The 14,759-nt window shown below is 40.6% G+C and overlaps 1 protein-coding gene across 1 annotated transcript; it reads left to right on the top strand.

Annotated features, from left to right (window-relative positions):
• The first annotated feature begins 2,843 nt into the window (after positions 1–2,843).
• LOC143934921 (keratin, type I cytoskeletal 12-like) lies at positions 2,844–13,246 on the top strand. The gene is made up of 8 exons (XM_077458484.1): positions 2,844–3,487; positions 4,867–4,949; positions 7,185–7,341; positions 8,203–8,364; positions 8,825–8,950; positions 9,041–9,255; positions 11,367–11,476; positions 12,985–13,246. The coding sequence occupies exons 1-8, from the start codon at positions 2,879–2,881 to the stop codon at positions 13,086–13,088; spliced, it is 1,566 nt and encodes a 521-aa protein (XP_077314610.1). The 5' UTR covers positions 2,844–2,878; the 3' UTR covers positions 13,089–13,246.
• The last annotated feature ends 1,513 nt before the right edge of the window (positions 13,247–14,759 follow it).

The following is a 14,759-nucleotide window of genomic DNA, read 5'->3' as shown; positions in this document are numbered from 1 at the left end:
CAAGGTGAAGGCAGAGCTCCTCTGGACTGGACGGCTTAAGTAGGCAGGACTGACGAGCAGGATATGAACAACAGCTGAGTAACTGTGGAGTGATAGGAGCTGGCAATTAGCCCACAGCTGAGCGGCCAGCTCAGAGAAGGAAGGGCTGAGCCCAGCACTGACAGCATACTAGCTCATTATGCCTTTGTCTTGCGGGGGGTTTTTTTGTCCTAGGGTTTACAATCACTTTCCAATATGACACAGACATTGAGTTCAATACAATTTTACTTCAGATAAGTGCAGCACAGAAGAAGTTATTTCTTTTTAAAGTGTGACATAACAATAACTTTCCTAAACTCTCTCTTTGCAAAGAGCATACATTCCTAAGCCCTGTCTCTGCAAAGAACACTGATTTAACATGAAAGAAACCGGGAGGGTCTAGTTAGGACTGAACTAACTAGCATTAAACTGCTTGAAAAAAAAAAGTGTTACAGGAGATTTGCAAAGAAGTTGGTAAAAGAGAGTGGGGGGGAGGGGGAGGTGAATATTGGTGAAAAAGTACAGGGGGTGCAGCGGAGAGTATTAATGAAGGAGGGGCATGGGGGGGGGGGGGGGTGTAGAGGTGAATATTTGTAAAATGGGTATGGGGGGCAGAGATGTGTATTAGTGAAAAAGGGGGGGGTGGGGTGGGGTGCAGAGGTGTGTACTGGTAAATAAGTGCTACAGATGGGTTGCAGAGGTGAGCATTGTTTAAAAAGAGGTACATGGAAGGGGCAGAGGTGAGTATTGATGAAAAATAGGTATGAGGGATGCAGGAGTGAGTGTAGGTAAAAAAGAGGTGTGGGGGTGCAAAGGTGAGTATTGATGAAAGGGGGGAATGGGGGGGCAGGAGTGCCGAGGTGAGTATTGGTAAAATGGGTACAGGGGGTTGCAGAGGTGATCGTTGGTGAAAGCGAGGGTGCAGCTTTGAGTATTGGTGAAATGTACAGGGGGTAAAGGGGTGCAGAGATGAGTATTGATTAAAGAGGGGGGACCCTGAAAAGGGATTATCCCTGTAGGACAGAGCCAATTGCAGCATTCACAAAAAAGCAGAACAGCTGCAAATTGCCTAGCAAGTAACCATTCAGAGGTCAATTAGGTACAAAAGGATATTCCCTTGCTACTTAAACAAGTTCAAGCAGATCCAAACCTTTGCAAACATAACTGTTGTAGAACAACTGTTGTCATTGACATGTTCTTGTGCCAAAAAAAAATAAGTTTTCCTCTCTCTTTTTTTCTCTCCTTTGATTGGCACATCCCTCAGTCTCTTTGAAAAGAAATTCTTGTGAATGTACGAGCTCCACTATTGCTTGAATATCACAGTTATACTGCTGTAGCTATGGTAGAATGTGCCAGCCATCTGTGTAAGTGCTGTTGCTACAGAAAAAGGTGGTGCCTGTGAATGCACTTTGCTTCTATGATTTAATTGATATGGACATATAAAAACAATTAAACCTTTTGAGATAAGTACAACAACTACATACTGGATTCAGATGTTTGGGTTTACATACATTTGAATGGGTTATATCCACTATTATAACAACTGTGTTCATTAGCATGTCCACCTTAACCACATGCTGACCAGCGCACGGCAATATACGTCGGTACAATGGCACGGCTGGGCAAATAGGGGTAAAGGTACGTCCCCTTTAAGAAGAACATTGTGGGCATGCGTGCCTGCCATGTGCTCCATGACCCCAGACTCAATGCTGCCGGGTGCCCCACGATTGTGTCACAGAGCGGAAGAACGGGGAGATACATTTGTAAACAAGACATTTCCCAGTTCTGCCTAGTGACGAGACAGAGATCACTGCTCCTTTTCATCTATGTGAGTAGTAACCCACCCCCCCCACAATTAGAATCACTCCCTAGGACACATCTAACCCCTTGATCGCCCCCTAGTGTTTAACCTCTTCCCTGCCAGTGTCATTTACACAGTAATCAGTGCATTTTTATAACACTGATAGCTGTATAAATGACAATGGTCCCAAAATAGTGTCAAAAGTATCAGATGTATCCGCCATAATGTCGCAGTCACGATAAAAATCACAGATCGGCGCCATTACTAATAAAAAAAAAGATTTATAAAAAAAATACCATAATGCATAAAATGCCATAAATCTATACGCTATTTTGTAGACTTGGTAACTTTTGAGCAAACCAATCAATATACGCTTACTGCAATTTTTTTACCAAAAATATGTAGAGTACATATTAGCCTAAATGTGTTATATATTTTTATATATTTTTGGGGGATATTTATTATAGCATGAAGTAAAAAATATTGCTTTTCTTCCAAAATTTTCGCGCAAAAAATAAAACCAAAAGAAAGCTCTATTTGTGGGGAACGACTGCGCAATGGTCAGTTAAAGCGATGCAGTGCCGAATCGCAAAAAGTGCTCTGGTCAGGAAGGGGGTAAATTCTTTCGGGGCTGAAGTGATTAAATTGCAATTCCCAGCAGATAACAATATGTATGTTAAAGCATATCTAGTTTTTCTGTGTCTCATCATATTGCACAGCGCTTATAGATAATTATTAGGGAAAATTAAATGTAAATGATTTATCTTATTAGGTGTTCTGGTCTACTCCACCCAAAAAATCCTGCCAACGCGACAAACATCATAAGGGAGAGAAGACCAGCGGCTAGAGTGATGCAAGCTGATTAATGATAATTGATCCAAATTATAAACAGTGGCAAAACTTGGCAAGCAACTGTACTGTGTGAAAACAAAAGAAAACATTAATATTCGACACACCCTTTAGATCTTATATAAAAAGAATGATATTTCTTCACAAATTACTCTTTCCACTGGAGCTGCTCTTTTTTTTCTCTGGATAGGGTGACCTTTTGCTTGAAACATGTCTTACTCTTTTAGACAATCCTCCAAGTCTGTGAGCATGGGCTCCCCCTCAGGAGGCTATGGTGGAGGTGTTGGTGGTTATGGTCAGTGTGGAGTAGGTGGCTTTGGCGGAGATTTTGGTCAGGCAGCTGGTGGATATAGTCAAGGAGCTGGTGGATTTAGTCAAGGTGGAGGAGCATTTTATGGCCAAGGAGCTGGTGGTGGTGCCGGAGCAGGCTATGGTGGTGGCGCTGGAGCAGGCTATGGTGGTGGCGCTGGAGCAGGCTTTGGTGGTGGTGCTGGAGCAGGCTTTGGTGGTGGCGCTGGAGCAGGCTTTGGTGGTGGTGCTGGAGCAGGTTTTGGTGGTGGTTTTGATGCAGTATTTGGAGGTGCAGGTGGTGGAGGAGGTGAGGGCATTTTCAGTGGCAATGAGAAACAAACAATGCAGAACCTTAATGACCGTTTGGCTTCATACCTGGACAAAGTCCGACAGCTTGAGGAAGCAAATGCTGAATATGAAAAAAAGATTAAGGAATTTTTGGAGAAACAAAGGCCTGGTGGTAGCACAGGAGAAGCAGGAAAAGACTACTCTAAGTACTTTACCACCATTAAAGATCTACAGACTAAAGTAAGTTGTTTGTTATTTATTTGGCTACAATAAAATAATTGGGGGATTTATTGTAAATAATGCATGTATTCCTTTTTAAAGGAACCTTGCCGTGATTATACCAGTCGCATGTCAATGATGCTAAAACATATTTATAGAGCAGGCTTGATTTAATAGATATTTTAGGAGAATAATTTTCTCCCTTTGTACATGTTAGTTTGTTGTGTGCCTTAAATAAAATGCACACTTTAAACACTTTGCATATGCAGTAAAACTGATTTTCCTGACTATAAGCCCTTGTACACATGGTTGGAGATTCCGACGGAATGTGTCCTATCGGACCATTTTGTCGAATAATCCGTCTGTGTGTGGTCTGCATCGGACCATTTATCCGACGGACCAAGTTTTCCAACTTACCGGTAAAATTTTCCAACAAAATGCTCCTATCGGTCATACTTCGATCATGTGTAGCCTACTCCGACGGACAAAGTGCCACGCATGCTCACATCAAATTCCTAGACCAAAGCTATTGGCTACCTGCCTGAAAGTAGTCCCGTCGTAACAAAATAACGTCATCACGTTATGTACAATCGGATTGTCCGACAACTTAATCCGACGGATTTGGTTGTCGGAATCTCCGACTGTGTGTACAAGGGCTAAAACATTAGGAGTTAGGAGCACAATAAGAATTAGAACTGTTTATTTACTACAATCTGAGGCTCCGTTAGAATCAATAAGTGAGGAAAAATCTGCAGAAGGATACAGACAGCAATGAAAAGCTAACAGTAGTTCTAATCTTCCCTTACTCTGATGAAAAAAAAATATTTTATTTATATTTTTTTGCCTTTACTCCCCGTCTGGTGAAAATGTCGTCGCTGGGATGGTAAGGGTGGGGAAGTCTTTCAAATGAAGCCCAGGATAGATGTAGAGACCCAAGAGTGGTCCTATTCTATCCCCACTCTATAAAAATAAAAATAAAATATTAAATTGACATACACTTTCAGGAAAAGCTAAGTGTTTCAAGTGGCGACGTGCTGTGTGTTTTGCACTAAAAGTCTTTACTTGTGAGACTGGACCACCAAGCTGCCAGCTGTGATGAACTCAGATGGCAAGATTTGAAAATGATTAGTGTAAGTAAGTGGGGCTGAAATTTTTAGTTAAATGTAGCTACCCTATCCTAGGGTAGCTACCTTATTTAAAAATGTGGGCACACCAGTCTGTATATGTGTGTCCTCTTTGGTTATTTTTACTGTAATTTCATTTTATTACAGTAACCTGTTGCAAAAATAAAATAGGGAAACCTTTTGTACTGTGCTAATGTTATCAGATTCAAAATGTATTTATCTTGTAGAGATGTTAGAATTAAAACAGAGATTGAACTACTCATTTGTTTCTTACAGATCATTGCCGCCAACAATGACAATGCCCAACTAATCCTGCAGGGTGACAATGCCAGACTGGCAGCAGATGACTTCAAAATGAAGTGAGTTGACTTTAATGTCTGTTCAAAAGGCAAAGCCATTGGTTAGACTGATTATTTAAGTCAGAGGAAGGAAAACATCTAGGTTACAGGCTTAAACTGGCTCTGCCAATTGACAAGTGGCATCCTTTGGGTATTAGATCTTTTTTGAGATTACAGAACAAGGATAACATGGGAATCTGAGCCTCCAAATAGGGGAATTAAGATGCCACTGTTTTAAGTAATATGGGAAAATCAAGTACTGTAATATCACCCTTTGCAGACTTTGCTCATTTGAATCCTTATCATAAACATGGAAGTGGCTGTTTAATGATGATATTATACTTATACTATATATACATACTGCATAAATTGTATTACTCTCACCATGGTATTGCTGTCACTACACAAACCCAACCAAGATTCACTAAGGTCTCCTCAGATGCAACCCTTTTATTCCTATTCCAACTCTTTCCCTTCCTTGAGAATATTACTGCCTATTTTACATATCACCCTCTCCAAAAACATCTGGAAGACCATTGACTAGATGCTTTTAGTCTATGAATCTAATCAAGTGCCTTTACTTACTGCCACTAGTAGTTAAACCTAGAGTGAGGACATACTCCCACAAGGCTGTCCTGGACATTAATCTATAGGCCTGCCTTGCACCAGACAGTTGACCAGAGGATGTGGAGGAGTTATGCATATAGAAATATGTTTTCATGGGTGGATATCAGTCTAGAGTTGTGGGCATTCTTAGGCAGGCTATACTAGGTAATGTCCATGTGTGTCACTGAGCCCCCATATATAAAAGATCTGCAATTCAATGAATGAAAGAGACATGCAAGGTACAGTAAGGATAGATAGTAAATGCCTAAATGATGCTGGATGTCTTCCAGACAGGAAATGAGGTGAGCTCTATCCAACTTGCTGTTGCTTCTAATGAAAACTAAGTAGTGTGCAGTGAAGTCAGAGTAACCAACTTCAGTATAGTATAGGAGCCTTTACAACTGTGCAAGCCTGAAGGAAATGTTCAGCCTCAAGCACTGCCAGCACCGATCTACTTTAAGTGAAAAATAAGGATGTGGTTTTCAGCCAGCTTATTAAGTGGCATGAAAGATACCGTTGGCTGTCATGTATCTTTGACACTCCCTACAGGCTTTCAACAGGTGTCAGCCCAAGCAAGACTTGATTTGTTCTGTGACCCGTTATTGTTAAAGATGACCTGAACTACTAAATAATTCAATTTTCTATCTTGCCATCATTGGGTCAACTAATTTTGTTTAAAAGCCCTTACAATTGTGTCCAGGCCTGCTACTTGAATGGAATTCCAGATATATTAAACTGTTTTTTTTTTAATTGTTTTTTTTGTGCCTAGAACATGCATATTACAATATGTTTGATTCACCAACAACCCCCCCCCCCCCCCCCAACGACAACCACATTCAAAGTTGGAATTTTGTTGATTCTAAAAAAGCTTTCCATCCTGCTCCTTCCAATTTTCTCATCAGCACAGTTCACATACATTGGACTTGATGGACATGTGTCTTCACATGCCTAGACACAGACACAGCCACACTCTACTATTTTTCAGGATTCAAGACATAGGGTAATGGTTTATAGAAATGCTTAGGCACAATTAACATTTCAAGCATTCCCCAGAAGTCAGGAAATCTTGCCACCTTGGTCATTAAAATTCTTGAGCAAATATTACCCCCCCTAATGACTGGCCCTTTGAAGTGGATTATCCCCAAGACTGCCTTCCCCAGCTATATCTTCTACTTTTTTCCACGTTGCCTATTTTAATTTGTTGCTTACTACACCACCAACCATAACCTATTTTTATAATGGCCTATGATCTATAATTATACTATGTAACCCATCACAAAGGAACGAGCAGTTCTGGACGCAGCCTTATATTCCACCATATTAGCAATACCCAACACAGGTACCTCACTCTTGAGAAAGCTTCTGTTTGTCAAACTCAACCACTACTAGGAAAAGATACTGTATGTTCTTATGTTTTAATGCTACCTACACATCTGAGTTGTGCAGAATGTAAAGAGCCTTACAGTTGCATGTGCTCATGTCTTGGCAATGCACTGTTCAGTTTATCATATTTGTTAAAAATTCTTATTCTGTAATAACGTTATAAACCCTGAATAAAATAAATAATAATAGCAATTCTTGACCAAAAGCAAATGGTATATCTGCACATTTATTGAAAATCCATATATATATTTTTGATTATCTTGCCAGGTATGAGAATGAACTTGCTCTCCGACGCAGTGTCGAAGCTGATATTAATGGCCTTCGTAAAGTCCTGGATGAGTTGACAATGGCCAGATCTGATCTGGAATCTCAGCTTGAAGGTCTTGCTGAAGAACTGGCTCTTCTCAAGAAGAACCACGAGGAGGTAAAATCTAAAAAAGTCTCATCAAGGCCCTCTATTTGTTGGTTTTAAGGCGTGAATCCATACAAAATTATTTTATTGTAGTTTTGGATGGATTCACACCTTAAAGCCAACAAATAGAGGGCCTTGAATAAACCCTGTAAGGTCTTTACTGTTCGGGTGACAACGGGTTCACTGAATGGGAAATGCAGCAATTCTGTATCTCCCACAGATACACAGAAATAAAAAGTGTTTTTATTATTTCAGTAGAGGAAGGCTAGGACTCAAGTCAAGTTTTTATTGCCCCATTGCAGATGATTTTTGCTCAATGCCTATCTGGTAAAAAAATCTTGTCACTCAAGATGGATTCTAATTGTCTCTCTTCATCCAAAACTAAAGAAACATTTTGACTGAATTTAAACGTTAACACTGAGCTCAAGGCAGATATAAAATACAAAAATAACTCAGCTCTGTATTCGTTATTATTACATATATATATTTCTAATGCGAGTAATGTAATTGAATCTGGCTTTGTATTAGACTTTTGTAATTCCTGTACATCAGAGCTCAGAGTGGGAAAAAGTAGCAAAAGGAGCCAGTCAGTTTATGTGTTGACATGGACCATGCTGATTGTGTGTAAAATCATTGACGAAGAGATAAGCTCATCAATTTTCTGCTTCAGTGTCTAGTCACTGGCTAGGGATGGGTCAATAAGAGCCTAGGCTCAAAGAAAGTGGTTTGGCTGATGCTTGCTGTCATTTAACCCAGAAAACTAAAGATATATTGCATTAAAAGAAAAAAAAACTGTACTGTGCTCCATATTGAAGGTGAGAATGAAGCTGATTTTTTTTTTTTGATTTTTTCTATTTTTTTTTTCATCTGTAGGAGATTAAGGGATCCCAGGGAACATCTGCCAGCGATGTTAACGTAGAATTGAATGCTGTACCAGGAAATAACCTTCTAGAGGAGATGAACAATCTCAGGGAACAATATGAGGCTATGGCTGAAAAGAATCGCAAGGAGGCAGAAGAACAATTCAAGAAGGCGGTAAGATTCATTCACTCTTCATTAACCTATATTAAAGTTTTGATTGTCTAAAAAAAAAAAAAGTATGACACTAATAGAAGCAGATGGTTGGGACATTGTGTAGGAACTAAAAAAAAAAGGAAGTTTCTAATCGGGTACTTTCACCTGGTTGTAGAAGTCAAAAGCTGACCAAAAATACTCTCACGTCTCAGAAGGCCACTGAGAAATCCAGGAAGAATTTGACTGTTGCCAGCTAATGAACTATTCTGAATGACCTAAACCATTTTGTATGATATTGCCAGCTTGAATTTTTTGTATTTTTGAAAGAAAAATATACAGAAGAAAAGATTGTGGTCGACTTTGACATAAAGAAACCATTCAAGGGTTATTACAAATGCTTATCAATATTCATACATATGATCTTTGCATACTTCAACTTATAGCTTTATTTATTTCTTCTTTTTTTTTTTTTTATCTCAAGAGCGAAGGTTTGAAGAAAGAAATATCAACTACAGTAGAAGAAACAAGTCAAAGCAAGAGTGAGATTTCAGACTTAAAGAAGACACTTCAAGCACTGGAGATTGAGCTGCAGTCACAACTGACCATGGTACAAAATTAAAGGCATAACACACAATGGTAGACTGCGTGATTGTGTCAGAATATAAATTTGATGATTTGTTTGTTTTCTCGTGAACAGAAAAAATCTCTTGAAGAAAATCTAGCACAAACAGAAGGACAATACTGTATGAAGATTTCCCAGATGCAAATACAGATTACTGGCATTGAGGAGCAACTGGCACAGATCAGGGCAGATATAGAGTGCCAGACTGCAGAATATGAAGATCTGTTAGACATCAAGACAAAACTAGAGAGCGAGATTGAGACATACCGCAAACTCCTGGAAGGAGATAGGTATGTGAAATTCACATTGGGATGTGAAATGAAGGGAATATTGTGCAGCAATGCCCCTGTAAGGGTTGCTGTGTATAGTGGTTCACCTGTCACCCTGCCCAGCCAGACATCTATCTCAGTCACTCAGACAAAAACCAGTACATTTCTTTGTTTTGTTTTATTTGAGGGGGGTTAAACTTGGACAGGGATTTGGAAATTATGGAATGCTCAGGAAGATTTAGTGCAAAGTTGTAGAAGGACTCCTGTATAAACTCCTGTATACACACTCTTCTCTCTCCAGCACAAACACTTTCTGCTCACTGTTTCCTCCTGTGGTGTAGCATAGTCTAGGTGCTAGCTGTCCTCTATTTGGCCACCACTGCCAGATAGATCTCTTCAGTCCCTGCCAGCCAGCTTGGCTGCCACTACCCCTTTCCACTGCCCATCTCCGCATTCCTCTTTCCACTGGTTCTGCACCCATCTCTCAAACTGCAATCTCCCAGCTCTCTAAGGCATGCCTTCCCAGTCTTCCCGACCTTGCTCACTCACCAGCCCTCCCGGCTGTGACCAGTAGTCCTCCATGGAGACTCTTAGAAGTGTTCTCTCCCATTGTTCTCTAATTGCTCTCTCATCTGCCTCTCCTTCCAGGATCTCAACACTTCTCCTGGATGCACCCGATCGCAGCCCAGGGTCACCCCCCCCCCAAGGCTGGGGAGATCCCCCTGGGCCCGACAGCCTCCACACCACTCCCACTCCATCTCTTCCACCCAGCAACTTCTCCCCAGCTGGGCTGACCCCAATTATTTAAGGAGGTCTGTCCCCTGACAATTCAAGTTGAGGATTGGTCAGGGCTCCTTAAGATACCACATCCAGCTCCACCTCTCTCTCCCTCTTCTCTACTAATGCTAGAAGGAAGAGGAAGGTAACCGAGAAGTGAAACTGCCTTTGGGTCATCAGCTGCTACCCTGAGACCCTCCCAGCCCAGAATGAAAATAAACAGGCCTAGCAACCAGACAGGGATGCCTAAATTTACCTACACTGCCAGAGAAAACCATCACTCTAGCATCTCACTAACTAAAGGATGTAACACTTGTCTTTCCAGAACATGAAAGAGTTGGTATAGCATTTACATCCACAGGTCTTCAGAGTCGCACGAGTGCTGGTAGATGTGCTTGCTGCTGGGCTGCTGGTGGAGTGGTATGCCAGATGGCAGTGGATCTCCTAAAGGGCAGGAACAGACTGACACTTTAGCCGTAGAGCAGGCTCCAGTGGCAGATGGACAGGTGCTAACAACTTGGTAGCTCCAAAGAAAATGAAACATAAGCAGAGTCAGACAAGCCAGGTCATACACGGAACAAACAGATCAAGTTTCAAATATGGAGGCAGGAGAATGGTCAGAGAATGAGCTAGGGTTGATGCAAGTGGATAACAGGAATAGTCAGGAACAAGGTTAGTATTTCAAGAGCAGATGCAGGTAACAGGAAACAGGACAATCACAGAATGCTGTAGACAAGACGGCACTGATCCCGGGTTATGATTCAGCTCAAATAGTCCATTTGCCGCATTTTCGCATTTATATGCGTTTGCGCGTTAGCAAGTGCTAACGCTTCTCTTCTTCCAGGCAGTCGTGCAACAGGGATTTGTCTGCAGCTATTATTCTGTCTTCTGACAGAATCTTCCTGACAGGCAGTAATAAAGTCATGAATCACTACATTGTATATTACTTATGTCTTCTTCTCCATGAGAATAAACATAAATCTTCATTATGTTCTATGGAGTGCTTCTAAGCTAATGCAAAAAAAAAGATCATCCATTGCAGGCTCCTTGATAGTGAAACGTACCAACACACTAGAGTACTTTGAGACGACAATTAATGACGACATCTGCACTGCATTTATAAGTTCTATTTTTTGTGTGGATTTCATACAGATTCTGCCAGTTTCCTTTATGGATGCCCATACATTAAGGGTACAATGTCCCCGGTCAGTGTCTGGTGCCCACACTGCCATACAAAATAGATGGCTATGCCAACGAGGAACAGCATCATAGAATACCCGGGGAACAAATAGTCGTATTTTGTCCTTATTGTGGTCTTGAAAAGCCAACACAATATTTTCTTTCAATAATTGCAGTAGCGCTGGACAAGGATCAGCATCCAATGCAGGAGCAGGATCAGGATCAGGATCAGATTCCGGAGCAGTAAAAACTGGATCGCAAACTGGAAGTACTTCAGGATCTCAAGGTGACTGCATTTCAGGGTCCCACATCTAAAATGTGACATAACTATAATTTATATGCCCTTCTAAACAGAACAGTCATTTTGAACATTTAAAATGTAATATAATTGGGCCATATATAAAAATGACAGGTTGTGGAGGTATGTCTACAACCAAATCAACCTTTTTCATTGTGAATCACCCAGTTATGTTTAGGTGTTTCAATAGGGAAGAGCTTTGTTTTCATTGCTCTGGAATAACACAGCCAAATATTAAGCTTGTTCCTTATATTTACTATGGTCTATTATAGCCTTTTTTAACCTTTTTGTCTCATAATAGCTCTGTCAGGTGGCATTGGCCCCTAAACTGTGCAGACACAATCAAATAGGAGGTTAGTCATCTACAACTCAAGGATTCCCCAAAACCTTTGAAGGACTCTTAGCCCTTGTACACACGGTCGGACATTCCGACAACAAAATCTGTCGGATTTTGTCCGACAGATTTTGTCCGAAACGGTCGGACAAAGTTTTCGTAAAATCCGATCGTACGTAACGTGACAATGTTATTTCCTTACAACGGGTCTACGTTCAGGCTAGTAGCCAATAGCTTTGGTCTAGGAATTTGATCTGAGCATGTGTGGCACTTTGTCCGATCGGAATTCTCTAAACACAAAGTCCGATCGTATCATGTTGTCGGAAAGCTTTATAGCCCAGCTCTAAAACTTTGTCTGTCGGATATTCCGACAGAAACAGTCAAATGGAGCCCACACACAATCAGATTATCCGACAACGCGGTCCGATCGGACATTTTCCATCGGAATGTTCGACCATGTGTACAAGGGCTTAGGGTTTCACGGAGCCCTGGTTCAGAATATCTGGCCTAATAGACGCAAGTGATTATAATCAGACTTCCAGCTTAAATTTCAGGACAGGTTTAAATCTTACAAATGGCTCCTAAAAATAACAGTTCCTAATATTGACTTGGATAATTAAATCCTATACATTACCAACTATTTCACTCAGTATAGGGCTACTTATCCATGTCATATGTAATGGATTGTTAATCAGGAAAGAACATAATGAGTTTACAGCCTGCGCTACTGTGCATGGGCCCAGAAGTGCAAGAGGGTCATCTAGGGTTTATCTCATAATGAGACTGATGATCAAGATAGAAACTGTCTCTTAGTTACTCTTCTGATCATCTGGGCACTGGTATGGTCACGGGAAAGACTGCTTCTGGTGATGGTGCTGGTGATGCATCTGCAGAAGCTAAAGTTGTAAATGTTCAGAGCAGTGTCTAAAGGGTAGTTGTACCCTGGAAAGGCTTAGAGTCAAAGCATACTCAATGTCTCAAGGAAACAGACAGAGTGGGGTAAGATGACATTGACAAACAAAGAGCAATCATGACATTTATTAAAGAGGTTTTTAAACACATTTGGGCAGGGTTCCTCTGGCTGTTAGACATTTAATTGCATATGAGAATATTGGTTTTATAAATACACAAAAATAATTTCTCTATTCTCCTCTATGTCTAGGACCAATACGAACAAAAGTGGTGAAAGAGTTCGAAGAAATCATGGAAAATGGAGTTGTTGTGTCAACCAAAGTTAGGGAAAGAACAGTGCCCATTAATGCTTAGAAGCATATTCCAGCACATGGCCAGAAGTTGTGTCTGCTCAAGCAAAATGGAATCCTGTAAAAAACTTCTTAAGTGTTCTGTATTCTGTCTAGAAGTGATCACATAATTGATATGTTCTTTGATCACATCGTGCAGCACTCTGTAAGCGACTCACGTCTCAGTGCAGTTGTATTGCTCTTTTCAATTGTAATTGTACTTTGAAGATGTATCTTTTGCTTTTGTTTGCTACTCAAAATAAACTTTTCCAATGCAAGAATGCAAGGCATCCTTTGATAAATAATTGCATTTTTAGTACTACAATGAACATTAAGTCATAAAGACTCAAATTAATGTGGCTCTACACATAAGCATAGATAGGAAGTATTCCAAAATATTCACAAAAGCTAGTTACGTATAGGCATATCATTCGCACCATCAGACGCATGTCCACCAAAGGGTGCATAATACGCATTCCAAGGGTGATGCCCTCTTCCTCAGAGCTCTGAGGAAGAGGGCATCACCCTTAAAACACGTGAGCTGTGCTCTTTCTGGAAATAACGTGTGTCTAGTTAGAGCAAGCAATAATGAGTTGTTTTTGGAATTTGAACACAAATTCCATTTTACTAGTACATTTTTTGACGTAGCTTATAGTTAGAGCAAGACAGGCTAGGGTTTATTCTAATAGGTTGTTGCCTCAAAGAACCTGCCTAAGTTATTGAATACAGGAAAAACTGATTATGTTTATTCTGATGCTAGAAACTTAATAAACAGGTTGTGGCTAGTTTGAGGTCTAGCTACCTGCTGTGTGGATTCTCACTAAAAAACACCACTTGGATTTATCTACTATAAAAGATGCCAAAAGCAAAGCTGCTGATACCACAGTGCATTCAGTTATATAACACAATTTATTCCCTTTAAAAACTCAAATACAGTAGGAAAAACCTGCTTCTGAGGAAATCATAGAACAAAATGAAAGCAACGTTAACATAGGTATCAATAAACCAATTATAAAATCAATTACAGACCAGCCAAAATAGTTTTTCTTGTAGAATAGGTTAGTGTTAGGGTTGGGTTTACTTGTGTCACAACAGTCTCTACCTTGCACAGAAATCTTTGAGGACTCTTGCCATATCACCCCATTACCTCGCCAAGAAGTCCATAGGTTGCCTCTTGCACTAGACTGATTAGCAGGCTGGCCTAAATCCTAGGGGTTTTACTTCTTCAGTTAGCTACAGATAACTTGCCCGTGTTCCATTTTTAGAGGCCAACTATTAGATGACCTTTGGATCCTCCTATGGGCAAGCTGTGTCAGTTTACAGTCCTTCCAGCTCATTGCCCCGCTTTACAATGTTTATTGTTTCACAAGACACACACTAAAGTCTACATGACCTGCAATATGGCAGCTACTTCCCCCTGCCCATAGACATATGCAGCACATTCTCATGGCAGCCTTGATATTTTGGCCTTGTATATCATACCTGTAAACCCTTGAGGGTATGAGCAAGACTTTCAAAAATCAAGGAAAGGACAACCAATGACAGAAGCAAGTTGGATCTGACAATGAAAAAATGATAGAGCATTGACCACATACACACACCTCCCAACTTTTTGAGATGGGAATGAGGGACACCTATCAGAAAAAGTATGCAGGCATAGGACACACCCTTTGCCACACCCCCTTAAAGGGGAATT

Source organism: Lithobates pipiens, unplaced genomic scaffold (genome assembly GCF_037356315.1).
Source record: "Lithobates pipiens isolate NorthernLeopardFrog02 unplaced genomic scaffold, aLitPip1_a1.2 Scaffold_28, whole genome shotgun sequence".
Lineage (NCBI taxonomy): Eukaryota > Metazoa > Chordata > Amphibia > Anura > Ranidae > Lithobates > Lithobates pipiens.
The sequence above is the reverse complement of the archived record's forward strand: the minus strand, read 5'-3'. Positions and strand labels throughout refer to the sequence as shown.